Source organism: Tursiops truncatus, chromosome 17 (genome assembly GCF_011762595.2).
Source record: "Tursiops truncatus isolate mTurTru1 chromosome 17, mTurTru1.mat.Y, whole genome shotgun sequence".
Lineage (NCBI taxonomy): Eukaryota > Metazoa > Chordata > Mammalia > Artiodactyla > Delphinidae > Tursiops > Tursiops truncatus.
Genome location: NC_047050.1, coordinates 77,754,213 through 77,781,035, shown reverse-complemented (window position 1 = coordinate 77,781,035; position 26,823 = coordinate 77,754,213). Strand labels below are relative to the sequence as shown.

At 59.8% G+C, this 26,823-nt stretch overlaps 4 protein-coding genes across 9 annotated transcripts; 1 reads left to right on the top strand and 3 right to left on the bottom strand.

Annotated features, from left to right (window-relative positions):
* Window positions 1-139: 139 nt before the first annotated feature.
* Window positions 140-11,921, bottom strand: WDR97 (WD repeat domain 97). The gene is given in 23 exon segments (XM_073794364.1): window positions 140-3,347; window positions 3,457-3,518; window positions 3,615-4,069; window positions 4,451-4,613; window positions 4,700-4,821; window positions 4,902-5,099; window positions 5,202-5,396; window positions 5,480-5,644; window positions 5,738-5,854; window positions 6,848-6,931; window positions 7,027-7,152; window positions 7,234-7,689; window positions 7,861-7,960; window positions 7,963-8,318; window positions 8,409-8,541; window positions 8,644-8,734; window positions 8,811-9,047; window positions 9,130-9,272; window positions 9,344-10,049; window positions 10,238-10,359; window positions 10,536-11,164; window positions 11,349-11,479; window positions 11,684-11,921. Coding segments are annotated over 23 exon segments (5,232 nt in total). The 3' UTR covers window positions 140-3,144.
* Window positions 11,922-11,934: 13 nt separating this feature from the next.
* On the bottom strand, window positions 11,935-15,004 carry MAF1 (MAF1 homolog, negative regulator of RNA polymerase III). 4 transcript variants are annotated; one of them, XM_019950965.3, is made up of 8 exons: window positions 14,670-15,004; window positions 13,804-13,929; window positions 13,571-13,699; window positions 13,331-13,496; window positions 13,077-13,198; window positions 12,877-12,996; window positions 12,576-12,752; window positions 11,935-12,449 (listed from the first exon to the last, which is right to left on the bottom strand). In XM_019950965.3, exons 2-8 carry the CDS (start codon window positions 13,884-13,886, stop codon window positions 12,428-12,430), a joined length of 819 nt encoding a protein of 272 aa, XP_019806524.1. In that variant the 5' UTR covers window positions 13,887-13,929; window positions 14,670-15,004; the 3' UTR covers window positions 11,935-12,427. The 4 variants fall into 4 exon arrangements, with proteins under 4 accessions (XP_019806524.1, XP_019806523.1, XP_004316869.1 ...); XM_019950964.3 differs by having other exon boundaries at window positions 14,662-15,003; XM_004316821.3 differs by having other exon boundaries at window positions 12,576-12,707; window positions 14,662-14,997.
* Window positions 15,005-15,237: 233 nt separating this feature from the next.
* On the top strand, window positions 15,238-19,771 carry SHARPIN (SHANK associated RH domain interactor). 3 transcript variants are annotated; one of them, XM_033843295.2, is made up of 9 exons: window positions 15,241-15,827; window positions 16,117-16,291; window positions 18,361-18,498; window positions 18,570-18,711; window positions 18,796-18,886; window positions 18,953-19,106; window positions 19,185-19,303; window positions 19,391-19,519; window positions 19,609-19,771. In XM_033843295.2, the coding sequence occupies exons 1-9, from the start codon at window positions 15,471-15,473 to the stop codon at window positions 19,690-19,692; spliced, it is 1,389 nt and encodes a 462-aa protein (XP_033699186.1). In that variant the 5' UTR covers window positions 15,241-15,470; the 3' UTR covers window positions 19,693-19,771. The 3 variants fall into 3 exon arrangements, with proteins under 3 accessions (XP_033699187.1, XP_033699185.1, XP_033699186.1); XM_033843296.2 differs by having other exon boundaries at window positions 15,238-15,707; window positions 18,796-19,106; XM_033843294.2 differs by having other exon boundaries at window positions 15,238-15,827; window positions 18,796-19,106.
* Window positions 19,772-20,908: 1,137 nt separating this feature from the next.
* On the bottom strand, window positions 20,909-23,397 carry CYC1 (cytochrome c1). Its single transcript, XM_033843297.2, has 7 exons — window positions 23,230-23,397; window positions 22,419-22,615; window positions 22,210-22,336; window positions 21,966-22,123; window positions 21,710-21,870; window positions 21,301-21,401; window positions 20,909-21,209 (listed from the first exon to the last, which is right to left on the bottom strand). The coding sequence occupies exons 1-7, from the start codon at window positions 23,359-23,361 to the stop codon at window positions 21,105-21,107; spliced, it is 981 nt and encodes a 326-aa protein (XP_033699188.1). The 5' UTR covers window positions 23,362-23,397; the 3' UTR covers window positions 20,909-21,104.
* Between the last annotated feature and the right edge of the window lie 3,426 nt (window positions 23,398-26,823).

Here is a 26,823-nt window from a genome sequence, read left to right as displayed (position 1 = left end):
CTGTTCTAGGTTCTTCAGTGGTTACTCTTATGAGGCTATAATACAGTGTCAAAATGAAATTGTGTGTGTAGATTCGTGCCTCTTTTTTTTGTTTTTTAAAGATTTATTATTTAATTATTTTATTTATGTTTGGATGCATCGGGTCTTAGTTGCGGCATGCGGGCTGTTCGTTGTGGTGTGCTGGCTTCTCTCTAGTTGTGGCATGCGGGTTTTCTCTTCTCTAGCTGTGGCACACCCTAGGCTCCAGGGTGCACGGGCTCTGTAGTTTGCGGCACGCGGGTTCTAGTTGAGGCGCGCGAGCTCAGTAGTTGTGGCGCACGGGCTTAGCTGCCCTGCGGCGTGTGGGATCTTAGTTCCCTGACCAGGGGTCGAACCCACGTTCCCCGCATTGTAAGGCGGATTCTTTACCACTGGACCACCAGGGAAGTCCTTCCATGCCTCTTTATCCCTTGTGTAGATTCGTGTGACCAATATCACAGTCAAACTAGAGAATAGCTTCATCACCACAGAGATCTCCCTCCTGCTCTGCCCTCTCCTGCCCGTCCTTAACCCCAGGCAACCACTAGTCTGTTCTTCACCTCTATAATTTTGTCATCTCAGGAACGTTATCTAAATGGAATGTTTTGAGATTGGCTTTTTTCACTCAGCGTAATTATCTGGAGATTCATCCAGGTTGTTGCGTTAATAATTTATTTTTATTGCTGAGAAGTATTCCATGGTGTGGATGTGCCACAGATTGGCCAGCCATTCACCTGTTGAGGACCTTTGTGTCATCGCCAGTTTGGGGCTGTTACAAATAAAGCTGCTGTAAACAGTGGTGCATAGTATGGTTTCGTGTGGACGTAAGTCCTCATTTCTCTGGGATAAATGCCCAGCAGTATGATTGCTGAGTCCTGCTTTTCAAGAAGTTGCCAAACTGCTTTCCAGCGTCTGGACCATTTTACATTCCCGCCAGCATCGTACACAGATCCAGCTGCTCCACATCTCCAGCATCTGGTGGCGTCCCTTTTTAAATCTGAGCCATTCTTAATTAACACTTCCCAATGGATGGTGTGTGGAGCATCTTCTCATGTGCTCGTTTGCCATCTTCATCTTCTCTTGGGTGAAATGTCTGTTTTGTTTCTTTTGCCTGTTTTCTAAGGCTAAATTTTTATAATTTTACATTTACATGTATGATCTGCTTTGAGTTTTGTCTTTGCCATAACTTTTTTTTTTAATCAGCAAATATATCTGTCTTTTCTGAGTGTTCTAAGTTAATTATTTTTCTAAATTACCTTCTGATATATTTATAGTTTTATTTTCTACATTACAATCTTCATCTGAAAATTACTCTCATAAATGATGTGAGGAAGGGTTCCGGCTTTGTTTTCTATCTACCTACGCTGTGCTCAGCACTGTTCCCAAGTTCTTTAGATATAACAATTCATTTAATCCTCACAGCAGTCCTGTGAGGTGTCATAGCATTATTATCCACATTTCATAGATTGGAAACTGAGGCTTAGAGAACACAGGTAACTTGTTTAACGCCACACAGTCAGGAAGTGGACAAAAATATGTATTTATGTTTGCTATATATATATGTGGTATTTTAACATCTATAGTGGAAATCCCATTCTAGCTTTTTGTACATTTAATTGGGTTGTGTGATTTTTTTTTATTAATTTGTAGAACTTCTTTATATATTTTGGAGACAAGCCATTTTTAGTTACATGTATTTCAAATATGTTCTCCCACTCTGTGGCCTGAATTTTTACTCTCTTAATGGTATATTTTCATTAATATATTTCCTAATTTTAAAAGTTATATATTAATACGTATTAATAAATATATTAGTGTTTTCCTTCACGATTAGCGGGGATTTGGACCTGTTTAAACTCTTGCCCTACTTTCTCACGTTTGTATGTTGGTGGTTTTTTTCGGCTGCACCGCGTGGCTTGCGGAATCTTAGTTCCCCAGCCAGGGATCGAACCTGAGTCCTCGGCAGTAAAAGCGCAGAGTCCCAACCACTGGACTGCCAGGGAATTCCCATGTCTGTATTTTTTAAAGCATTTATTGCTTCTGTAATTCGAAACATAGAAACACCAGTAGATGCAGACTACTACGGGCCTCAGTCCTTGTTGTAGCAGGTACAGTTCCTTTTATAAAAACGTCCAGTTTTTCAGTTATCTGGACCTGGCACTGCTGGCTCTCCTTGGCCTAGGAAAGAGCGGCCCACTCAGCAGCCCTGTGACAAGAGCCCCTGCACAGGTTAGGGGCTGTGGGAAAGGTGTGGGAGACCAATTTTAACCACAAAGCCATTGAGCAGAAATGTGTAAAGTCAGAGGCTGAAAATACAGGAAAGAGATCGCTGCTCAGGCAACCCAGCAGCAGGATACAGAAAGCTAGAACAGGCCCGTCACAAAAGCCGTCCTAGTAAGTGCGCACGTGGGCTCCACGTGTGGTTGGGTCAGTGCCCTTTGAGGTCACGGCAGTTCAGAAGAAGGCCGAGGCCCCGAGACTCCGTGCTTCACAGACAAGGTGAATCTCCTGGTGACTTTTAGGTTGAAAGGTCCAGAGAACACTGCCCCTTTACTGCTTCTCGGATAAAGCAGACGGGGCCTCTTCATTAATTTTTCTCCTTTCCAGCCTAAAGGTAGCAAAGCTCTGACCGACTCCTGGTTTCACCTGCATCAAATGACTGCAAGCTCCCCCACACACACCTGCGACCACCCAGACCCTCCCCTCTCCCCGGCCCACCCGTTAGTCTCCCCCTCCCCTCCTGAGCACCGTGGCTGAGTGCCTGAGCAGGGCCACGCCCGTGCGGCAGGTTCCCTCTCTGGGCAGACAGGCCCTCCCGCACCGAGAACGCTGCTCTACCACGTGCTGACCCGAGCCCAGACCCTGTCCCATCCCAGACCCCACCAGTCCCCCAGCTCCTGCCTCACACATGCAGCTGGCCACCAGCAGGTTCGTGACACACCAGCCAGACCCCCCCCTCGCCCACATCAGGGGCCCCCAAAGGTGAAAGTGAGCTGGCCGTGGCCTCTGGACTTTATTCGGGCCCTGGGCCTTGGCTGGGGTGAACAGCCGGCTGGAGAGCCATGTCCTGACTCCATGCTGGAGGGAAAAGGGGGAGGCAGGGTCAGGCCAGGGTCACCAGCCAGCTCAGCTGTAGCTGTCAGGGTCCGTGTCATCTGGCAGAAAGTAGCGTTGCAGGGCAGGCTGCAGGAGCTGCGGGGGCAGCGGATGGGCCGGCCTGGGCCAGTCTGGGGGGAAAGGCTGCAGTTCCACCCGGGGCAGTGGCAGCTTCAGCATCCGGACGGCACCATCCAGGGTGCGGCCCGCCCAGAGCCGGGACAGCATTCGGCCTGGGGGCCAGCAGTATAGTGAGGCCTTGGGGTGGGGTCAGTGCTCCGCGGGAACTGGGCTGGGGTGGGGTAGAGGTCAGGTCCGATTTCTACCCCTGTCCCTACTCACCCCTCAGTTTCATTGGAGACCTCTGGACCTTGGCCTCCTGAAGCCGGAGGATGGAGTAGTGCCTGGAGGATAAGGAAGCGGGTTTGGCTAAGCCCACGCCTCAGCTGTTCCACACAGGCTCTGCCCCAGCCTCTTCCAGGGACCCGTGGCGTGCTCACTGGGGTTCCCGGGGCTGTGGCACCACCATGCTGGGCGTCCGTGGGGGCGGGCGAGGGGGCGGGGTCTTGGGCTCCTCCTGCAGGGGGTCCTGCTGCCGAGCCCCACGCTGCTCGCAGAAGAAGTTGAGTGCGTTGATGGGCCCCAGGTCCAGCAGTTTTGACTGTGACCAGGTCGTCTGCTCCAGAGGCAGTGGCTCATCAGGCAGTGCAGCTGGCGCGGAGGATCCCAAGTGGGCCTCAGGCAAGGGGCCGAAGTGCGTCAGTGTCCCAGACAGTGCACGTTGGGTCCGCCCAAAGCGCATCTGTGCAAGCGTCTGCTGGGCCTGCAACTCCAGGGCGGCCAAGTCCGGCTCTCCGGGTGAGACCACCGGTGAGGGCGTCCGGGAGACGCTTGAGGGCATCACAGAGATATGAACAGTTGCCCCAGAGACCATGGAAATCTGCGACAGGGTCTCCTTCGAAGGAGGGTGAAGTGCTGAGGTCTCTGAGACCTCGGGCAGCATCTCTGACGACTTGGCTACAGGTGGTGGCACAGTTTCCATCTGCTGGGGAGTTGGCCAGCGGAGGCTGGAGAGGTGCTGCCCATGGCTCCAAGCCTGAGACCCCACCCCAGACTCCCTCCTGGGGAGACGCAGGAAGATCCCGGGAGATGGGGGAGGGGTGAGGGATGGGGGAGGATGGAAGAGGCGCAGAGCCAGAGCGGGGCAAGGAGCCCGCTGGCCTCACCTGGCTCTCCCCTCTGCACTTGGGAAAAGCCTGGGGAGAAGGCGAGAGGCTCTGCGGGCAGGTGGCCCGCCCCCGCCCCGCCCCGCCCCCACTCCCGCCCCCGCCCAGACCTTCAGCTGCCCGACCATCTCCTCCAGCTTCTGGCAGCAGCGCTTGCGCAGTGCGGCCTTGGAGGCGCGCTCCGGGCCCTGGACCCAGGTCGTCATCTCCTTGAACAGGAGGCCGTGCGGGTCCTGAAGGCCGAGTCCTTCCAGCAGCTTCCTGAGGTCCGGCCTGGGACAGGTGTACAGGCGTGGGAGGCTTCTGGGCGGCCTCCCTGGCAGCAGCGGGGAGGAGGGAGGGAAGGGAGCGGAACTCACCAGCAGGAGGCTGGCGAGTAAAGGACGTAGCACAGGAGCTCCAGCACCACCTCGCGGGACTCCAGGGAGCAGGCCCGGAGCAGCTGCAGCGCCAGCATCACAAACTGCTTCTGCATCCTGTCCTGAGCGCAGGGGGAGCGACACTGGGGCCCGAGGCCTGGGGTGGGGCGGGGCGGGGCAGGTCTCGGGACTAGGGGCTCACCTGGAGGCTGGGGGGCTGGTCCAGGTTGAGCAAGCGCACGAGGATGCCGTGCAGCCGGCTACAGAGGTCTCTGCTGACGTCGGGCAGCAGCCTCAGCAGCGCGTGCAGGATGTGCACACGGTCTGCCCAAGAGGCCTCGTCCAGCAGGTCCATGAACAGCGAGGCCAGGCCCTCCACCGTGCCCACCTCGGGGTACGCCTGCAGGGATCTGGTGCTGAGGCCTGGCCCCCTGCGCCGCACCCGGGCGCTCCAGCCTCCCCCTCCCGTACCTGAGCCCGTGCCTCCCAAACTCCCCCGAACCTGCAGAGTGAAGATGGGGAAGAGCTTTTTGAACCAGTTCTGGCCGACGAAAAAAAGCAGGAACCTAGGCAGATGCGCGCAGCTCTCTTCCCAGAGCGAGTGCCCGTAGTGGAACTGGGGGCAGTGAAGACAGGTCTCGGCCCTGGCGGTGTCCTCGCGGGAGCCCATGGGCTTCGGGATGCGACCCTCGGGGCTCTAGGGGCAGCGGCAGCAGCTGCAGACCCTGCCCGCCTCAGGCAGCTCCTGCGCCGCTGCCCAGCCCAGCCCCGGACGCCCACCTGAGCTTCCTGCTCCGGCAGCTGGTCGGAGAGCTGCGTGTGGCGGCGCTGCGAGTCCGAGGCCCAGTCCAGACCCTGCTCGCCCTCCTCCTCCCCCTCCCCTCCCAACAACTGGGTCAGCTTCTCCTGCCGCGGCAGCCACGGGTCGTCCGGGCTCCCTCCAGGCTGCGAAGTGGAGAGCGAGGCGTGGCCACGGGGCGCGGCAGGGATCCGGCCCCGCCCCCTGCAGACCCCGCCCCGCCTCGCCCCGCCCCTTGCCTTGCTCTCGCAGCGGCCCAGGGCTCCGAGGCCGCTGACCTCCACAGGCAGCCACATCTGCTGCAGCACCACCGAGTTGGGCACGCAGCCCGGGAAGCGGATGGGCCGCCGCCAGTACTGCAGGTGGAGCACAGCGGGGCAGGTTGAGGGCCTGGACTCCACCTGCCCCAGAGACCACGCTGGCAGGGCACCCCCGCCACCAGCCCAGCTCTGCCCGCCTGACGTCCAAGAGCTGAGTGGGGCTCGCACGCCCTGCCCACGACACACAGACAGGAAGAGAGAATCTCTAGATATCAGGCCGAAGGGCAGGCAGTGAGTGTGGCATCAGCTGTGGTAACTGAGGACGGAGATCTGGGTAACAGCCGGCCTTTGGGGAGCCCTGACACCCACATGCTCTCCACAGGACTCAGCCCCCGGTCCTGGAGCAGAGACGCTGATAAGAAGGGGGCAGTAGAAGGGACTCCCTCGGCGGTCCACTGGTTAGGACTCCGTGCTTTCACTGCTGGGCCGGGGTTCAATCCCCGGTCGGGGAACTAAGATTGCACAAGGCACGCAGCGTGGCCAAAAAATAAAAAAAAAAAAGAAGGGGACAATGGGAGCTCGAGGGGGTGTTACTGGGGGCTTGGGTAGATGGAGTAGCAGCTGGAAGGATCCGTTACCCACCTGGGAAGGTAAGAGTGCCAGATGTGTGGGGAGAAGGGGCTGGGCCTGTCTGGGCATCTGGAGGGGGAGAGAGTGGGAAGGCCAGCTCCCACCGACTCTGCTCCCCTCAAGGGAGGGGACTCTGGTCTCGCAGACAAAGTGCACAGAGGCCCCAGCCCCCCGACCCTCGCGCTAGGGAGTGGCTGCAGGAGCGACCGCTGGCAGAGGCTCTGGCTCCGCCTGGCTCCAGCTCCGAAGTCCCTGGCCCTCTGGCAGCCAGTTCCCGGAGTGAGGAGTTAGGGCACACGGAGAGCAGCAGCGGCAAAACCGGGCCCGGGGTGAGGGGTGCAGGTGGGCCTGGCCCTCGGGTCAGAGCTGGGCACAAAGGCTTACAGCAAAGGGGACATGGGGTACATAAGGAGGGCCCCCCCGGGGAGGGAAGGGCCTCAGGACAGCGAGGGGTCTCACCTCATAGGGCTGAACAGCGGCAGGGAAGAAGCCCCTGGGGTTGGAGAGATGCTCCTGGGGCCGCCTCTTCAGCAGCAGGGGGATCTGGGGATGGGACAGGGATCAGAGCCAAGTTTGGACTCCAGTGTCCCTGCAGTTCTGCCTTCGGGCGGCAGCCTCCACCCACCTGGGCCCCTCACCCTGCGCTGCAGGTGGGAGGACAGTGGATCCGGGGCCACAGGCTTCTCCCCGTGGAGCCGCTCCAACTGCAGCTGCAGTTGCAGACTAAGGCCCAGTTCGTGGCTCGGGGAGGAGCGGGCCAGCAGCTGGGGTGGAAGGAGTCGTCAGGGAGTGGGGTGGGGACCATGAGGTGAAGGCAGAGGGGTGGGAGTGGTGGTAAGCCTCACCTGGGGTGCTCTGCTGTGCAACCTCCGGTGGGTGGTGGGGGGAGGCAAGGGGACTTGGGGTGGTCGGGCAAAGCGCTGGCCCAGGGTCCCAAGATCCTGTGGTGGCGAGGCTTCAACGCCCCCGAGATCGGGGACGTCTCTGGGCAGGGCGCACACGTCCCAGGTCTGTCTCTCCACTGTGAGGGTCACGGTGCTCCACTGCTGGGACTCTCCTCCGGAATACCTGCCCTGGCAGGGAGGGCAGGGCAGACGGGCAGTGTCAGAGGCTCCGGGTGAAGGGAGGGACTGGGGAGGCCCCACACTCACCAGCAGACCAGGGCCATAAATCAGACGGAGGTAGTTATCAAAGGCCTCCTGGCACTGCTGCCAGGAGGGTGAGGGCCGGGCTGCAGGGCCCACCAGCCCCAGTTTCAGCTGCTGAAGGTCTTGGTCCCGGGCAATGAAGGCTTCCAAGTCCTGGGGTGAGGGTCAGGGGTCAGCGCATTCTTCCTTGAGCCTTGCTGCGTGCCCCTAGACAAGCACAGGGATCCCAGGCCTGGCCCAGGGACTGAAGGGGAAGGGCCTGAGCCGGGGTCGGGGGGCAGGGCTGGGCCACTGAGGTGGAGAAGGGGTCAGGAGCCACCCCACCTTCTCCAACACTGGCTGCTGAGGCGTGGCCGTCGGGCAGTGGATGAAAGACGAGGCTGCGCTGCAGACAGGGAAGGACACAGGTGGGACACTGGGTGGCATTACCAGTGGGATAGGGCAGAGGCTGGGCCAGGGACCCAGGGGTGGTGGCCAGGCCCCTGGCGGGGAACCACAAACAGCCACGAGTGGGAAGGCCGGCACTGGGACGGGCTTGCGGTGGGTGGCCAAGGGGCCTGGGAGCCCTGGGGTCTCAGGTTGGGAGCACTCGGCCAGGCCCTGACCCAGGGGAGCCAGGTCGGGGCCTCCGGGACGGCTCGGTTGGGCCTGCCGGCAGACCTGAGGCTGGCCACCCCGCGCAGGCTGGCGAGCCTCTGCAGCTGGGCTGAGGTCAGCGACTCCTGGCTGGTCAGCGGCAGTGGAGGGTCATCCACCACATCAGGGACATCCTGGCACAGCTTCTGAGCGGGGGAAAGGAGCCTGGAGCCCTGGCCTCGGTGGCTGGTCTGCCCACAGCAGCCCCACCCTGCCTACCTGTGCTCAGTGCACACCTTAATCAGGTAAGATGTGGGCAGGTAGAGCCTGTGGGCCACCAGGCAGAGGCAGGAGCCCAGGGCCAGCACCAGGTCCCCGCTGTTACTGCAGAAGCTCAGGGCCTGAGGGGCACCGTTCAGCTGCAGGAGCCTGGAGGGTTGTTCAGACCGACAGTGTGGCCCTGCTCCTTGGAACAGAACACGGAGGCAGCAGCAGAGGCAAGCCCCCAACCCTCTCCCACCCCCAGCCCACCGCAGCAGGCGGTTCTCCGCGGTCCAGATGCGGATGGTGCCGTCCAGGCTGGAGCAGGCGTACAGCTTGAGTGTGGGACAGCAGCACAGGCCTGGGGGGCCAGGACTCAGGGTCAGGGGCCAGAGCCATCTGGCGGCCTGGACTTCACCTCTGCCCTGCCCGCTCACCGGTGATGTGGTCCGTGGGGTCGTCCTGGGGCCGGTGATCAAAGCGAGGGCTGTTGCCCAGGCCAAACTGCACCAAGCCATAGGTGGCGCTGTTCGGGTCCTCGAAGCCCACGGTGATGCGATTCCCGAGGGCGCAGAGCACCAGCGCCGGGCGGCAGCAGGAGAAGGTGCGCAGGAGGCTCAGGCTCTCCTCGGCATACGGGAAGACGCGCCACATCTTCACGGTCAAGTCTCCCCCTGTGGGGACGGGAGCCACAGTGGGGCCTTTGGGGAGGGAAGGGGTTCCCAGGCCGGCCGTGGAGGGAGGAGAGGTACCCACCGGAGGACACGATGCTGTTCCAGGTGGACGCAATGGCGGTGACGGGGCCTGGGCCGTGCGCCTCCGTACGGAAGACCGTCTTCGAGGAGCGCAACTCAAGTACGGACAGGGTGCCATCAGTGTGCCCCACCACGAGCAGGTACCTATGGGTGACCACAGCCTGTTGGTGTGGACCCGGCCGCCTTGCCCAACCCTGGCTGGCTCCGGCACCCACCGGTTCTTGTCCTTCCAGGCCCCGGCCACGTCACTGCGGCACAGCTCGCCCTTGTACTGGCGCACTATCTCCCAGGCGGCAAACGCGCTCCCGGGGTCCGTGAGGTGGCTGTAGAGGTGCAGGCAGCAAGGCCGGGGCGCCGGGGGCGGCGGCGGGCACAGGCGGTGCAGCACGCGCATGGGGCAGCGTGCTGCGTTGGCACACAGCAGGTGCCCGGCGCGCGTCATCAGCCACAGCACCTCGCGGGGCAGGCAGTAGGCCACGGCGGCCGCGCAGTCCTCAGGCTCCAGCAGAAGCGCGCTCACGGTGCGTCCGCTGGAGACCGACACCAGGTAGACCGAGCCGTCGGCGCAGGCGCACACGAGGCGCGTGGGCAGCTGCGCTTGCGGGGCCATGGGCGAGGGCAGCGCCGGCGCCACCTGCAGGTGGAGCACCGGCGCCGACAGCTGGGCCAATGGCGAGTAGAGCTCCCGCACGCGCCACAGCTCCACGCTGCGGGCGCGCAAGGCGAGCAAGGGCCAGCCGGGGCCGGCGGGAGCCAGCAGATGCCTCACGGTCTCCGACGGCACGCTCGGGCCCCGGCGGCTCGGCGCCACCTCACCCACCTGCGCCGCTGCCTGCAGGTCCCACGTGCGCAGCGTCCCGTCTTGAGAAGCCGACAGCACAAGGGCCGTGTTCGGGAGCACGGCCACCGCAGTCACCGGGCCTGCGGGAGGGGCTCGGGTCACTCCTGAGCACCAGGGACTGAGAGAAGGGGAGCCGTCGGTCAGGGTCATGACCAGGGCGGAGAAGCTTGGCCAGAAGCCCGTGGAGATCCTGTGCCCGGAGCTCTCAAAGGCAGGGCTGTGCCCAGGGTGAGGGGAGACCAGGCCTCAATAGCCACACACGGCGCACCTGTGTGTCCCACGAACACCATCCGGATCTGCCAGTCAGCCTCCCACACCTTCACCGTGCTGTCCCGGGAAGCTGTCACCATGGCCCCCACCTCTCTACAGTACACCAGGTCGGAGATGGTGCTGAGGGGGGAGAGGGAGGCCCCTGGACTCAGGACTGCTGTGTGTGTGTGTGTGTGTGTGTGTGTGTGTGTGCGCGCGCGTGCGCACGCGCCGGCACCCCTACCACGACCGGATTTGTGTCGCGGACTCACCTCATGATTTCCCCCTCTCCCACCAGCCCCTGGGCCCCTCCTCACGTTTTGTGCAGATCCCGACGCACATCTGTGACAGCCCAGGTGTGCAGATCAAAGGTGAGCACGGCTGAGCCGTAGGCTGCGCAGCAGCGTGGGACGTGAGGGGGATGCTGAGGCCCGAGAGCCAGACGCGCAAGCGCACCCGAGAGGTTTGGCGGCAGCCACAGAGGGGACCCACGGGGAACCAGGCAGCGACCCCCTGCACGGAACTTCCAGAGCACCAGGCTTCTGCCCGCCTCCGCCACCAGCAGCAGCCCGGCGTCGGGCACCGGCAGGCAGCAGACTGGCTCGCGGCCCGGCACCCTGCGCTCCACTGGCTTACTCTGCCACAGCAGGCTGAGGTCGGACCTTAGGATGGCCAACCCCGCTGGGCCCCAGCCCACAAAGCGGCCCACAGTGCCCAGCTCGCCCGGCACTGCCACCAGCCCTGTAAGCGCGACCGGAGCTAGCAGCTTCTCTTGTGCCCAGCCATCCTCTCTGCGCAGGTGCAGGCGGCCGGCACCGTCCAGCACCACGAAGCGTCTGCCCATGGGGTCCTGTGCCACCGAACACAGCCCGGCTGCCACCTCCAGGCGCCGCAGCAGCTCTAGCCCGTGCGTCAAGCGCGCCACGTGCAGCTCGGCTCTCTTTTCCTGCGGACCGGGACCAGCAAGCCTGCCGTAAACTTGGCGGGGGCCAGGGGTTGGGGGGCGGGGCTGTAGGCGGCACCCACCTAGGGGAGCCAAGAGGATCTGGGCTGGGGTCCTGCAGGGGACCCCTAGGGGAAGGGCTGGGCCGGAAAGAGGCCTTGAGACGGATGCCACGGGCAAGCCGCACCTTTTCCACCAAAGTCTGGAGGCCTGTGCGCAGGAGCAGCCACAGCTGGCGGGCACGGGCGCTCGGGGTCACATTCTGCCACCGAGAGTTGCTGGTAAAAAGCCGTGGGGCCGCCTCCTTAAACGATGACTCTGCGAACCGGCAGCGGAAGCCCTGTCGGTGTGGCCTTTGGGCCCCTAACCCTGGAGGTCGTGGGCAGCCAAGGCCCCTCCTGAGGGCCCTGCCAGGTTAGGGGACTGCCCGGGGAGTGCTGCATTCCCAGAGGACAGAACCAGAGCTTGAGTGAGGCCTGCGGCCAAGCCGGCCATCTGGGGGTCGAGGCCAGGACACCTCACCATCCTCTTCGTTGAGCAGTCCCGGGTCCGGGACGTCGTAGATGTCGGCATCATACAGGTCCAGGTCTGGAATCAGGTGGTCGCCTTCTATGGTAAAGGGCTTGCTTGCGTCCCACACTTCTGGCTCCATTTCAGGAGCCGCGGGGTCCAGGCGGCTCAACAGCCCTCTAGGACCGTTGCTAGGATACCGGACGCAGCAGGCCCCGCCCTCGACGCAGGCCCCGCCCCCACGCCTCATGAGCCTCCGTGCGCACTGAGTCACAGAAACTTTTATTGGAAGCAAACCAGCTGCAGCAAAGTGACACTCAGTGCACGCTGCCCGATGGGCAAGGTGGGGAGTACAAGTGGGCGGATGACCCCTGGGGACCGCCTGCTGGGTCTCCGGCCCTTTGGGCTGGAGTGTGCAGGTCCAGGCCTGACCCTGCACAAAATACAAAAATAAACTCTGTGGTCCAGCTGTCCCTGCCCGTGTCAGTTCGTTTGGGCGGGGCAGTGGCTCTTCCCACCAGGCCCTGTGCCGTTGCTGTCCAGTCCAGCCACAGCGTGGGCAGCGGGAGCCTGTGGGGCTGAGGGGACATCCACAGGCTACAGCCAAAGGGCTAGGCAGGTGTGGCCTGGAGTGGCGCTGGTGCTGTGGTAGCGCCAGGATCTGGCCAGCAGCTGTGGAGGCCCTGCGGCCCCTCAGGTGGGCAGGTCCAGGCACTGTTTGAAGCTGGGTGAAGCGAGGGCCTCTGTTCCTCCTCTTCACATACAGATCACCGGAACCCTGGGCAACGGGCGGCACACAGTGAGTTCTGAGGAGCCCACACTCAGGAGACCAGGCAGAGGGGGCCCCACCCTGCCCTGCACACCCCAGGCTGAAGGGAGGGAGGCCACTGCAACCGTCACGCACCTGTCCTCTTCCATGGTGCTGGTCTCCTCGTGGCCGCCCTCGCGGCCTCCACCTCCACTCTCCTCCTCCTCCTCTCCCCCGAGCTCCATGTCCAGCTCATTGCCTGCCTCCGACGGAGTGTAGGTGGATCCACTGGGGGTGGGGGGACCAGTCTTAAAACCGCCTACCCCCAGCCTGCTGCTAACCCCAGGGAGGGTGTCTGGGGAGGACAAAGTTAGGAATGGGGTGGGCGAGGCTGGGGAAACGGTGTGTGAGCCAAACAGGGAGGTAAAGGAAGGGAGGTGGACAGGTGCCGGCCAACCTGATAGAGCGGCAGCTGAAGAACACGATCCGTTTCAGCCGCTTGTTGTAGAAGAAGTAGTTGAAGGACCAGAGGCTGCCATCTTCCCCGAAGGGATCTGAGTCCAGGTCTGGGTTGTAGCTGCGGCGTGTGGGGCGAGATGTGGTGTTAGGTCCCAAGTGCCACCCGCCCAGGACCCACCTGCAGGGACGCCAGCTCACCTGTAGATGTCGCACTCAGCCAAGCAGATCTCCTCATCCACCGCGTTCCACAGCTGCGGCTTCAGGGCCTTGAAGTCCTCCCGAACAGCGGAGAACAGGCTGCAGTTGACTGCGTTCACCACCTAGGATGGTCACAGTCAGGGCTGACGAGGACCCAGGGCAGCAGGCGTGAACCGGGCCGAGCCCCAGTGAGTAAGGGAGGATGCCAAGGATGGCTGTGGGCCTACAGGTCCCTTCCCCGACCCGACCCTCACCCAGCTGAGGCTGGGCTCCCGGCTGAACTCGTGGCTCCGGGCTCTGCTGAAGTCGTAGTCCGGCCGGAAGGACTCGTTGAGCGTGGCGATCAGGTAGAAGAGGGTCTTGCGGCTGCACTTGTCGCTGAGGGGGCCCTCATCCTCGCCACCCTGGCTCTTACTCAGTCTGCACAGAGAGAAGCGTCAGCCTGGCACTGCCCCGCTTGCCAGTGCACAGTGGGCAGGCCCTGCCCGGCTCACCTGCTGGGGCTGAGGCCCGAGGTCTGGGGTGGGGACAGCGCCTCCAGCACATGTGGCTGGCCCTCCTGGCAGAACTGCTTGAACATGTGCTTGTCATCGCCCGCCATCTTACACGAGTAGCTCTCAATCCTAGAGACGCAGGCACAACCATGAAGCACACCACCCCCGCAGGCTCAACCCAGAGACAGGGCAGAGTGACCTCTGAGACGCCAGCCCCAGAGCCCCGGCCTCACCTGCCAATGATGTGGGCATCTCCCGTCTCCACGGTCAGCTGCGAGTTGATGGCCTCGAAGCTGGAGTTCTCCAACAGCTTCATGTCCTCGGGGAGGAGGTCCTGTGCTCCAAAGAGCTACTGCTGCCTGAGGATGCAGGTCAGTCCATGGGTGTCTGGCCCTTGGGGCTCCACCTTCAGCCCTCCTCCCAGTAAGTGGCGCCGCTGTAAACAACTTGGGTCCCTCCTGCAGCCTGCTCCCAGGCCTTCAGCACTGGCGGGAGAGGTGATGAGAGCGGCACGTCCAGGCCTCAGATCAGCCACACCTCTTGCACCTCACAGGAGTTCTTGGGCCAGGCTGGGGGACCCACCGGGGATCCTGCTAACCCCGGGGCTGCTGGGTTAGTCTCTCCCTCAACAGCCCCCATCCCGACACAAGAGCCCTACCCACCAAGGGGGGCCCTGCGAGCCCGCGAAGGGACGTGACTCCTGCGGTGCCCCTCCGGCCGGGATCCTCAGCCCGGGTAAGAACCGCACCCAGTTAGGAACCAGATCACCTGGGGCTCGGCCCTGCCGTCACCTGGACGCGGCGCTCTTTCCTGTTCTACAGGCTGCTTTCTAGTGAGCTCCTCCGTTTTTCTCCGAAAGTACGACAGGGAGCGGAGGGAGGCCCCGCGGCCCCCGGGGGGCCTGTCAGCCGGGCAGCTAGGGCGCTACAGCGTCTGCCGGGTCTAAGGGGAACCCCAGCCAAGCCGCGCGAACTACAAGTCCCAGGAAGCCGTGCGCCTTGGGAGGCGCGCGTGCGCTCCAGCGCGAAGCCTGCTGGGGGCTGTAGTTCTGGAGGGCCCGAGTCGGCGCCAGGCACAGGGCGTACCCCTACCTGCTTACTCTGCGCTCAATCGGGCCGGACCGGACCAGGCAGGGTCAGGTCGATTGGCGTCGGTGCGGGTGAGAAGGCGGTGCGGGCCCCGGGTAGCGCGGACGCCTCAGGACCGGAGTGCGGCGCCGCGGCCTCCGCTCGGGCCGCACTGTATCCGGGGAAAGAAGCTCCGCAGCGACGTCCCGTTACTCCCGGCCCCGCCGGCCCATCCGAGCTGCCACCGCGACATAGCCTCGCCCGTGCACGGCGCCCGACTATCGCGACCGACCTGCCCGCCGACCGCCACAGAAGGCCCGAGCAAGCGAGCGAACGACCTCTACCTCCCCGGGCCGGACAACAACAAGCGTCCGCCAGGCCCGGCCCCACGCGTCTGAATGGCCCGCTCCAGACGCCGGGACCGGGAGCTCGCAGAGCCATTGGGGGCAGTACCCGCCGCTCAGTCCCGTCTTCCACTCCTACTGGCTGTGGCGCATGTCCGTCATCTTCTCGGCCGTGCGAACCCGCCTTCCTCCCTGGCGCTCATTGGTCGCGGCCCCTCGCCGGCTCCGCCCCGGGTGCTGTAGGTGTGGGCGAGAGGGGGCAACTGAGTGTTCGGTGGGCGGCGAGAGGCGGGCGGCGGCCCAGAAGGAGCCTGGGAGCGCGTCCGGCTCCCGCCAGACGCGGGGGTCGACAGGGCCGCCGGGCTGCAGCCCCCAGCCGAGCCTCTAGGGCCTTCCAGTTGTGGCAGGTGCTTCAGTCCCTGACGCTTTGCCCAGAATACAGGCCTCCAAGCCCAGCCTCGCCCGCCGGAGTCCGAAGACCCTCTGGCCATGTCCATCGTGGGCGAAGCGGGAGGGTCAGACGGCTCCAACGCTCGGGCGGCGCCCGGAACCCCAGGCTCGCGGTCCCAGTTTCCGGCCGGTGGAGGCGCTCAGCGGCCCGAGGCCACGGAAGCGGGCTCGTGGGGCCGGGCCGGGACCGGACCGGAGATGGCGCCGCCGGCGGACGGCGCGGCTGCGGCCTCCGACGCTGGCTCGGCTGCGGTGCTCCTGGCCGTGCACGCCGCGGTGAGGCCGCTGGGCGCGGGGCCGGACGCAGAGGCGCAGCTGCGGAGGCTGCAGCTGAGCGCGGACCCCGAGCGACCAGGGCGCTTCCGGCTGGAGCTGCTTGGCGCGGGGCCCGGGGCGGTGAGTGGGGGCGGCGGGGGCTGGCCGCTGAACCCGAGGCCATGCTCTTCCATTCGCCAGCTGCGTGCTCTTGAGCAGTTACCTTTTCTTTGCTTCTGTTTCCTTGTGTGTTAAATGGGGATAATGCTGGTACCTCCCTTCGTAGGACTAGTGTGAGAGTTTCATAAGGTAATACGTGTAAAGGGCTTAGGACAGTGAAAGTGGCCTGCAAATGTTACCTCGTGTTCCTTTGATCATCATGCAGTATGTGCTGGGGGAGGCACTGAGCCCGGACTCTCCCCCTCCTCAGGTCAGTTTGGAGTGGCCCTTGGAGTCCGTCTCCTACACCGTCCGAGGCCCCAGCCAGCATGAGCTGCAGCCTCCACCAGGAGGGCCTGGGACTCTCAGCCTGCACTTCGCCAACCCTCAGGAAGCTCGGCGGTGGGCAGCCCTGGTCCGAGGTGCCACCGTGGAAGGACAGAATGGTCAGTGCCCTGGAGTGAAGATTCACTGGGACCGGGATAGTGTTAGTTCTGCAAGAGAACAGGAGTAGCCCCGACCCCCCAGGTCTCGATGGGGGGAGTAGTGGGGAAAGCTGAGCCCACCTTACCCACTGCTGGGGTTCTGGGAGGACTCCCAGGAGGGAGGAAGTAGAGAAAAGGAACAGAGACCGAAGAGCTGGAGCCTGGAGTGCCAGACAATGTGGAGGGGCAGAGCACGCAGGCCCTCAGGACCTGGGTGAGAAGACGGACTATATGAAAAGCTTTGGGAAGGTATTCGGTGGGAGAGTGACAGGCTCAGATTCGAGCTACTTAAGACTGGTTGAGACCTGCATTCGTGTGAGTGGTGCAGATAGGGCCGGAGAGAAGAAGGATGTTTCAGAGATGCTTAGGAGATGGAATTGGCTGGATTTCCTTGAGGTTTAAATGGAAGAGTGAGTGGTTGAGACAGAAAGCTGCAAGGAACAGACACTGGGGAGCTCCCAGATAGAGGACCTTTTTGGGAGGGCACAGAGGTGGTCAAGTTTTTAAACATGTGGGAGGGAAGGGAGATAGGTGGATCTGGACTGGGGCTGGGGCTCTAAAGAGGTAAAGGTTGGGGGTAGAAAAGGTCAACCAAGATCACCAGAAGAGAGAAGTGGGAAGAGAAGAGGGTCGGGAAGGCAGACAGTGCACCAGGGAAAGTCCACAGATGCATCAGAACAGCCGTCAGAGGTGAGAAGAAAACCATACACTGAGATGAAGAGAGGTCCAGACGACAGCATCTGCAGAGAAGGAAAGGCCTTTTTTTTCGTTCATTCGTTGTCCGTTGGTTCACCAAATGTGTGTTCAGCACCTGTAGTAAGCACTCTTTTAAGGCCTTAGAGATTTAGCATGAATAAAACTTTAAATCCCTGCTCTCTCGGAGCTGGCATTTCCAGAGAGGAGACAGACGTATGAAATAAGTAAAATAAGTTCTGTCAGATGGTGGAAAGGATGAGAGCGCTGGAAGGGAGGGGTTTGCAATTTAAAATAGGGTGGCAGGGAAATCCTCATTAAGGTGACCCTTGAGTGAAATTTAAAGATCATGGGGTGAACCATGTGTCCTGGGAGCAGCAGGTACAGAAGCCCCAAGGCAACAGTATGCATGACATCTTTCGGGCTCGGTGCTCGGGAGCCCTGCTTATCTCGGTGGGAGGACAGCTCAGAATACTGAGGCCACCACAGGAGCTGCATCAGCACCGCGTGGGCAGGGCCTCAAGTGGGTGGTAAGAAGCAGAGACGGCAGCATGCCCAGGGCAGGCATCGGCTGGAGAGGGTTTGGCATGGGGGCAGCCCAAGGTGTTCTGTGACGATGGTAGAGCCAAGAGAGGGGATGGAGGTCCCCGAGGACAACAGAGAGGCCATCTTGGGGCTTCTCTGGTGGCGCAGTGGTTGGGAGTCCGCCTGCCGATGCAGGGGACACGGGTTCGTGCCCCGGTCCGGGAAGATCCCACATGCCGCGGAGCGGCTGGGCCCGTGAGCCATGGCCGCTGGGCCTGCGCGTCCGGAGCCTGTGCTCCGCAACGGGAGAGGCCACAGCAGTGAGAGAGGCCCGCGTACCACAAAAAAAAAAAAAAAAAAAAAAAAGAGGCCATCTTGACTCCAGGGCTCCTGGTGAGCAGTATGGGGTGGGCTCCTTCTGAGGACCTCCTTTGGTTCTGCTGCGAGGCCAGGGAGCCTCCTGGCTGGCTGAGAGGGCCTGTACAGGCCAAGAGAGGGGGCCCGGCCTCTGTGGAGGAGGGGCACGGGTGGGACTGGGCAGCAGAAGGGACCAAAAGGACTCCAGAGCCCAAGGAAGAGCCAGGTGCAGCTCTGAGTGGAGTCAGCTGGGACCTCTGGAGTTTGCAAGGGCCAAGGCTGGGGAAAAGGCCTGGCTTTAAGTGTGGCCAAGGCGGGGCCCTGGCAGGGGCTGAGCTGAGGAGGGAGGAGACAAAGGTACTGGAAACCTGAGGTCAGAGAGCAGAGGCCTGGGTGAGTACTCAGCTGGGGGCTAGAGCTCAGACCACCAGCCCACCCCACATCTTCCCTCCTAGGCAGTGACAGCCTGACCCCAGCCCTAGGCTCAGAAACGTGCCCTGTTTCCCCGCCCAGTCTCCTTGAAGTACCTGCAACCAAGGCCCCCAAGCCCAAGGTGGATCTTCCTTGGCGCCCTGGAGACTTGATGGAGAAAGGTAAGGGCAGGGGGCTGGAGGGGCTGGGGGGCAGCCCGCAGGGGGCTGTGACGGCCCTCTCTCCCCTGTAGAGGACCTAGCAGGGCACCTGACCCGGGCCATAGAGGGTGGGGATGAGAAGCGGGCAGCCCACGCAGCAGCCATCCTGGCCCAGCATCACGTGGCCCTCAGCATCCAGCTCCAGGAGGCCTGCTTCCCTCCCGGCCCCATCAGGTAAGGCCTGGGGCTTCCATCTCACCCACCCTCCCAGTCCTGTCAGGTCCCCGGTCTTTACCGCTGACCTACACTCTGGCCCAGGCTACAGGTTACAGTTGAAGATGCTGCGTCCTCTGCCCACATCTCGCTGGCAGTCCACCCCCACTCCACCATCGGGGCCCTCCAGGAGCAGGTGAGCACGGGGTCTGGGGAGCCCTGCTGGGGGGACCTGGGTGACATTCCGACACTCTGGCCCCAGGTATTCTCGGAGTTTGGCTTCCCACCGGCTGTGCAGCGCTGGGTCATCGGGAGGTGCCTGTGTGTCCCCGAATACAGCCTTGCTTTCTATGGGGTCCGGCGGGATGGGGATCCTGCTTTCCTCTACCTGCTCTCAGCCCCCCGAGAGGCCCCAGGTCAGTCCTTGATTGGAGTGGGATGAGGAAGGTGGGGTGCAGCCTGACATGTCCTGAGCCTCTTTCCCTCTATGGCAGGACGCAATCCTCAGCACCCCCAGAAGATGGATGGGGAACTAGGCCGCCTGTTTCCTCAGTCACTGGGGCTGCCCCAAGCCCCTCAGCCAGCTGGCTCCAGCCTGCCCAACCCCCTTCAGGTGGGCAAGGGACTGGGCAGGGAGGGCCTAGGAGGCTGTGGGCATTGAAGGAATGGGTAAGCAGTAACTGTGTCCTCACCTCCCCAGCCCGGCTGGCCCTGCCCTTCCTGCACCTTCATCAATGCCCCAAGCCGACCCGGCTGTGAGATGTGCAGCACCCAGAGGCCCTGTGCTTGGGACCCCCTTCCCACAGCTTCCACCCAGCAGCTACCAAAGGTACCAGGGGCAGAGGCAGAGGCAGGGGAGGGGATGGGGGCAGGGGGGCAAAACAAGCAGAATGACCCATCTTCTGCCCCTGCCCCCAGGTCACAAGGAGAGAGGATGGCCCTTCCCTTCCAGGCCCAAGGTCCCTGGACCCCCTCCTGAACCTCTCAGGGAACCTCTGCTGACTGACCGCTCGCTGGAGACAAAACCGGGGCTGCCAGGGAGGGGCTGTGAGCTGGAGTCATTAAATACACTTGTGAGCCAGCTGGGTGCCCCTTTACTGTGCCCTTGTGCAGACTGGGCTGCTGGGAGAATGCAGAGCAGGGTGCAGCCCCACTCAGATGAAACTGAGTGGCAGAGGCAGGGGTGGCGGCTCCCGAGCTGGGCCCAGGTGGCTACTGAAGAGCATCCTTGGGACGCAAGTCCCCTGAAGTCTCCCAGGCCCCAAGGGTGCTTAGGACACCCCCTGCCTGCTGACCACTGGGCTGGGCCCTCTGAGCCCCACCCAGCCCTCAGCTGACTGGCCCTCCTTTTCCAACCAGAGTTTTTCAGGCACACACCCTCCCTCTGCCTTTCTCCTCTCTGCTCTTGCCCTCCCCACGCTGGTCCCCACTCCTCTGGGCTATTCCCACCAGGCTGCCCTTACATTCCCTGCTTGGGGACAAGAAAAGCTCAGAGGACAAGAGCCCCGAGCCAGGGCCCAGGGCTACTACTAAGAACACACCGCCATGGCCCTCTTGCTACTGACAGGTCCGTGGCTGTGTTAGCCCAGCCCCTGTCTGGCCGTGTGGCCTGAGCCCACTCCCAGCCGCCCTGCAGACTGCTAGGAGGTGCTGTCCCCTCACAAAGACCGTGACCCTTGAGTCAACAGCACCTCCAGCTGCCCAGCCAAGAGACCAGAAGCACCTCTGGGTGGCCTCCGCCTGCCTCTCTGCTTCCTCGGTGAGGTTGAGCGCTGCCCCTCCTCTCCCGGCCACCGCCCAGCCCTGCCTGCCCCTGAGCCCCAGGAACAGCTCCTGCAGCTCCTACTTTAGGCCAGCCTCTCCCTGGTTGAAATGCTATGCAGGGCTCCCCGCCGCCTGCAGGATGAAGGCCAAGTGGTTCAATACACGGACACTGGTGGGTTACTGCAGCAGGGCCCTGGGTCCCTGGGCCGTGTCCGGCCAAGCGAAGCCCTTTCCACCTGGAACCAGGTTCTCTCCACTCCGGTCAGTGTTGCCGCTTTCTCTAACAGCTAGTTCTCTGCTTCCTGTCCCACGTTCACTGCTGGCTGGACTCCCAGCATTCAGGGCAATGTTGACCACACTGCACTGGACACCCCGGGAGCTCTGAGGGCAGGGATCTTCGTCCCAGAGTCCTCTGCAAACCTGTATTCCCATCACACAATAGCTCAAATGGGTATATTGAGAAACTTAATTTATTTCCATGATGGGCGCTGAACGATCTGGAGCTGGAACCCCGTCTCCTGCCCCTTCCCCTCTGTCCCAGAGGAAGAGGGGCTTGGCCAGGAGGGCCAGCTGGGACCTGAACAGGCCCAGGGTGGCTCCTTGGCTTGAGGACCCATTCAGGCAGGACAGCAAGCAGACACTGGGCAGGGTCACTTGGGTGGCCGATATGCCAGCTTCCGGCTCTTCAGGACTGACCACTTATGCCGCTTCATGGCATAGACCAGGGGCAAAAGCAAGCCCATCATCATCAACATCTGGGGGGGGAGGCAGGCTCAGAGGAGGGAGGCAGGAAGGAGCCCAGCCCCTCCCCCAGGCCCACTGTGCCCCTCCGCCCAGCCCTCTCACCTTGAGCCCCATGCGTTTGCGATGGTCATGTTCTGGTTCAGATGTCCAGCGCAGGAAGGTACTCACGTCCTTGGCTACCTGGGACATGGTAGCTGGGGTGCCTGGACCAAGGACAAGTGGTACGAGCTGCCCGTGGGTGTCCCTGCCCAATTTGGGGTAGCCCAAAGAGCATCCTCCACCATGGGGCAGAGACGGGTTCCTGCCCACAGCTTCAAAAGGGATGGGACCCACCCTACCACCAGCCAGCACACAGATGGCCTCAAGGCTGCCCATGAGCCTCCTCAGAAACACACAGTGTCCCAGCCAAGGAAGGTGCAGGCACTCTTGGGCCAAGAACACCAGGAGAGCATCCCTGGCAGTGGGGAAAGTAGGACCCAGCTTGCCCACCCCCAGCGTGGGGGCCTCTCACCGTCGTCAAACTCCAAGACTTCATTGTAGATGGGAGGCGCCATGCCAATGGCCTGGCCAGGAAAATAGGGATTGAAGTGGAGGCCTTCTCGCAGCGACACCCCAGTGGGTGGCTCACAGTAGCCCGTGAGTAGGGAGAAGACGTAGTCCTCACCACCGTGCCTGGGACCAGATTGGAGTCTCCTCAGCCCCTGGCATGAGGCAGCCCTTGCCGCCGTCCCCCGCCACACACACACCCGGCCACCGCAGGCCAGTACCTAGCTCGCACGACGTAGCTGAGGTCAGGGGGCAGTGCTCCATTGTTGGCCGCTCGTGCAGCCTCAGGGTTGGGGTATGGTTTGGGGAAGTAGTCAGACAGCTTCCCCGGCCGCATGAACATCTCCCCGTTCTCGTTGGGGCCGTCCTCAACCTCCACCTGCCACCAAGAGCCCCATCACAACCCTGCTGTCCAGCACAGCAGGAGCCCCGATCTGTGGGTCCTCGGCATCCCCACGTCCCCACCTCCTCAGCCAGCGCCTTAGCTTCATCCTCTGTGTAGCACACGCCCACCAGGTGGCGGTAAGCCACGTAGTCCATGCTGTGGCAGGAGGAGCACACCTGCTTGTACACCTGGAAACCCCTCCGGATGCTAGAGACATAGAAAGGGTTAAGGGCGCCGAGGATTCCACCCCACCCGGCCCACCCAGAAATTCCCCCAGCCAGCCACACACCTGGTGTGGTCCAGGGAGGAGAGGAGGCCGCGGTGGGACCACGGATAGCTGGGGGGGTGCAACTCCAGGTCACTGGCACTCACCGCTGAATGCAGAGCCACAGCCAGCCCTGCACCCCCTGCCGCCAGCATGCCAAGCGCTGACAGAATCACTTTCCGGCCCCGGGACGGGCCAGACTTCGACGACAGGGACACTGCCTGCAAGAGTCCCGCTCAGCGCCTGCCAGAACACCACCCAGCCCTACCTGGGGATCTGACTCTCAGCGCCTACCTCTCCCAACTCAGGCACCCAGCACCGGCCACCTCCCGCGCCACTGCCCTCCCCACCCTCCCCGCTGCGGACCCCTCGACCGGAATTCGGCCCTGAGGGCGGGGGGGGGGGGGGGTTGTGAGGCGTGTTCTTAGATCCTGCGCCAGGAATCGGGCCGAAGTGAGCAAGGGTGCTGGGGCAGGCCAAGGTCACAAGCAGCTGGCCGAGATCAGGCTGAGGTCACTTTAGGACGCGGGCCCAGTCTGGAAGGCCGGAGAGGGGAGCGGGCCTGGGCGCGCCCCCCGGGGAAGCGCCCAGTCCCGAGCCGGCAGCGAGTCCGCCCCGCCGCCCCCCACGCTCGGCACCAGGTGCCTGTGCTGCTCGGAGGGGTGGGAGCGCAGCCCTGCTCCCAAGGTCGGCAGGCAGCGGGGGTCCGGCCGGGGCGGGGGCCCGGGTGCGAAGGCTGCTCCCGCGCTGCCCGGCCCGCGCCCGGAGCCTCCCAGCGGTGACCTTCACCGGCCTGCGGGTCCGCGCGGCGGCCAGGGTTAAGACCAGCTCTCACCTGGGGTGTTCGCAGTGGGAGCTGCCCGGGCCGCGCACCGCTCAGCAGACCCCGGGACCGCGCGCCCGGCAGCCCCGCGCCCCGCGGGCCCAGCCCTAACCCGCGAAGCGAAGCCACCGCCGCTGCCGCCATATTGCCCCTCTTCAGCGCGGCCGCCGCTACCGTGGGCCTCTGCGGCGCCGAAAGAGCTTAAACATCGCGAGAACCGGGGAGCGTGGGAGGGCGCGGGGCGGGGGCGAGGCGGGGCTCTGTCAGTCAGGGCCGGGCACCGCCTCGCCGCGCTACTCCGGTCGTCGTGGAAACCAGCGGTTGGGCGGGTCCTCGTTGCGTCTCTCTGTTGCCGTGACAACGCCCAACAACCCTGGTTTCCCTGACCCCGCCGCTGGTCTCCGGGGCTCAGCGGTGCTGCGCCCCCCACGCCCGGACGCCCCCAACCCGGAATCCACCGCTTTTCGAAGGCATCGCACGCTTTCGTCCAGCAACATTTCCAGACCTGGCGCAGTGGCAGAACACCCTCACTGCAAAGCACTGATATTACTTAACCAGTCAGGTGATCCCCTGGAAGGCCCCTCTCGCCGAGCCCACTCAAATTGCCCAGTGCTAGTAGCCTATTCCCCGAGGCTGTTGAAGGCAATTACTGGCAAGTGTTGTAGTTTCAAAGCTGTAATCTCCCTGAGGCAATGGAGAACAGCTGGGGCAAATAACAGACTAACCAAAAAGCTTAAAAGGAAGAACTGGGGAATACATTGTCCACAGGGGCGTTGAAAAGCCCTACAAATTTCCGGAATACCGTTGGTCAAAAACATAAGTAGGGCTGTGCATATACTCATGAAAGACCTGACCTTGAGTCTCTGTGCACAGGTGAAGCCTAAAGCAGAGTTGTAAACTGCCTGGCTGAATTCCGAGAGCATGTCCCACATACACACAGAGCCACTTGGGAATGACAGAGATTTATTGGTTCCAGACACTTAAGGAAATTTCTGTCCAATCATTTATCTGACCACTAAGCTAACCAGGTAGAGACTTCAGTGGCTACCCATGACAAATAATAGACTTGACAGAATTAGTTCAGAAAAGCCAATACACAAACACAACTACCATAGCAGCAACAGCAACAAAACCTGGAACCTGATTTCCAGAAATGCCACATTATATCATTGAAAATGTCTAGTTTTCAACAAAAAATTATGAGACATCCAAAGAAACAAGAAGGTCTGGCCTATAAATAGGGAAAAAAGAACCAATCAATAGAAACTATCTCTAGGGAATCTTAACTATTTAAATATGTTTGGGGGGATAAACTGGAAGATTGAGATTGACATATACATACTACTATGTATAAAATAGATAATTAATGAGGACTGAGGACCTACTGTATAGCACAGGGAACTCTACTCAATACTCTGTAATGACCTATACGGGAAAAGAATCTACAAAAGAGTGGATATGTGTATATGTATAACTGATTCACTTTGCTGTGCAGCAGAAGCTAACACAATATTGTAAATCAACTATACTCCAATAAAAATTAAAAAAATAATAAAAAATTTTAATAAAAAACAATTAAATTTAAAAATATGTTCAAAGAGCTAAAGGAAACCATTATGTCTAAAGAACTAGAGGAAAGTATGAGAATAATATCTCATCAAATAGAGAATGTCAGTAAAAAGAAATTATAAACAGGATCCAAATGGAAATTATGGAGTTGAAATGTACAATAATGGAATTGAAAATTTTTACTTATGGGGTTCTACTGCAGATTTGAGCAGGTAGAAGAAAGAATTAGCAAACTTGAAGTTAGGTCGGTTGAGATTGTCTGGTCTGCAAAACAGAAAAAAAAAAAATAGAGAGAAAAATTAACAGCGCCCCAGAGACCTGTGGGACACCATTAAGCATACCAACCTATACATAATTCTCAGGAGCAGAGGAGAAAGAGGGGCAAAAAGAATATTTGAAGAAATTGTGACTGAAAACTTTCCAAATTTGATGAAAAACATGGATCTACACATCCAGGAAGTCAAAAAACTCCAAGCAGGATGAAGTAAAAGAGGTCCACACCTGTACACATTATACATTGTTGAAAAGCAAAGAAAAGGAATCTTGAAAGCAGCAAGAGAGAAGTGACTCATCACATATAAGTGGTCCTCAATAAAATTAACAGAAGATTTCATACCAGAAACCATGGAGGCCAGAAGGTGGTGGTATGACATATTCCAAGTGCTGAAAGAACAAACTTGCCAACCGAGAATTCTATATCTGTCAAAATCATCTCTCACAACAAGGGGGCAGGGACTTCCTTGGTGGCACAGTGGTTAAGAATCTGCCTGCCAATCCAGGGGACATGGGTTCAAGCCCTGGTCCAGGAAGATCTCACTTGCCACAGGGCAACTAAGCCCATGCGCCACAACTAAGATCTCACAAGCTGTGTGGTGAGGCCAAAAAAAAAAAAAAAAATCTATGGGTATAGACACAGAATATATGAGGTGGAATATGTGGCAATAAATTAAGAAGGGGTAAACAGCTATACAGGAGCAACATCTTTTAATACAGTTAAAATTAATGTAATTTTAATCTAAATCAGATTGTTACAAATTAAGATGTCAGTTGTAATCCCAAGGGTAACCACTAAGAAAATAACTCAAAAAATGTAGTCAAAGAAATAACAAAGGAATTAAAGTTGTTCACTGGAAAATAACACACACACACACACACACACACACACACACACACACAAAGACAATAATGAAGAAATTGGGGGCAAAAAAGACATAAGACACATAGAGAGCAAATATCAAGATAGCAGGTATAAATTGTACTATATCATTAGTTACGTTAAATGTAAATGGATTAAAGTCTCCAGTTAAAGGGAAGAGATTGGCACAGTGGATTTTTCTTTTTAAAGTCATGGTCCAACTATATAATGCCTATAAGAAACACACTTTATATTCAAAGACACAAATAGAAAGTAAAATTTGGAAAAAAGGACACTTCATCAACAGTAACCAAAACAGAGCTGGAGGGGCTATACTGATATCAGACAATATAAACTTTAAGACAAATGTTTATATTAGAGTTAAAGAAGGACATTTTATAATGAAAAAAGGATCCATTCATCAAGAAGAAATGACAGCTATAAAGATATATTTGCCTAACACAGCCCCAAAATACATGAAGCAAAACTGGACAGAATTGAAAGGAGAAATAGAAAATTTAACATAACAGTTGGAGACTTCAGTACCCCACTTTCAGTAATGGATAGAACAGCTAGACAGAATATCAGCAGGGAAAGAGGAGACTTGAACAACACAATAAGCCAACTAGACGTAACGGGCAGCAATGAAACACTCCAACAACAGAAGAGTACGTATTCTTCCCAAGTGCACATGGAATATTCTTCAGGATAGATCATATGTTAGGCAATAAAACAAGTCTCAATAAATTTAAGAGTAGTAAAAGCATACAAAGTTTGTTTGCTGACTACAACAGAATGAAATTAGAAATCAATAACAGAAGGAGAGTAGGGAAATTCACAAGTATGTGAAAATTAAATGACATACTCCTAAATAAACAATTAGTCAAAGAAGAAATAACAGG

Excerpts from the sequence above, each read along its gene's own strand:
- MAF1 (XM_019950965.3), bottom strand. The coding sequence starts at position 13,886 with ATGAAGCTGTTGGAGAACTCCAGCTTCGAGGCCATCAACTCGCAGCTG. Across the intron at positions 13,199-13,330 it reads GGGAGCCCAGCCTCAGCTGG|GTGGTGAACGCAGTCAACTG; the intron begins GTGAGGGTCGGG and ends TGACCATCCTAG. Across the intron at positions 12,997-13,076 it reads GCTGAGTGCGACATCTACAG|CTACAACCCAGACCTGGACT; the intron begins GTGAGCTGGCGT and ends CACACGCCGCAG.
- SHARPIN (XM_033843294.2), top strand. The coding sequence starts at position 15,471 with ATGTCCATCGTGGGCGAAGCGGGAGGGTCAGACGGCTCCAACGCTCGG. Across the intron at positions 15,828-16,116 it reads TTGGCGCGGGGCCCGGGGCG|GTCAGTTTGGAGTGGCCCTT; the intron begins GTGAGTGGGGGC and ends CCCCCTCCTCAG. Across the intron at positions 18,499-18,569 it reads TGGAGACTTGATGGAGAAAG|AGGACCTAGCAGGGCACCTG; the intron begins GTAAGGGCAGGG and ends TCTCCCCTGTAG.
- CYC1 (XM_033843297.2), bottom strand. The coding sequence starts at position 23,361 with ATGGCGGCAGCGGCGGTGGCTTCGCTTCGCGGGTTAGGGCTGGGCCCG. Across the intron at positions 22,616-23,229 it reads TCCCACTGCGAACACCCCAG|GCAGTGTCCCTGTCGTCGAA; the intron begins GTGAGAGCTGGT and ends GGACTCTTGCAG. Across the intron at positions 21,210-21,300 it reads GCAAACGCATGGGGCTCAAG|ATGTTGATGATGATGGGCTT; the intron begins GTGAGAGGGCTG and ends CTCCCCCCCCAG.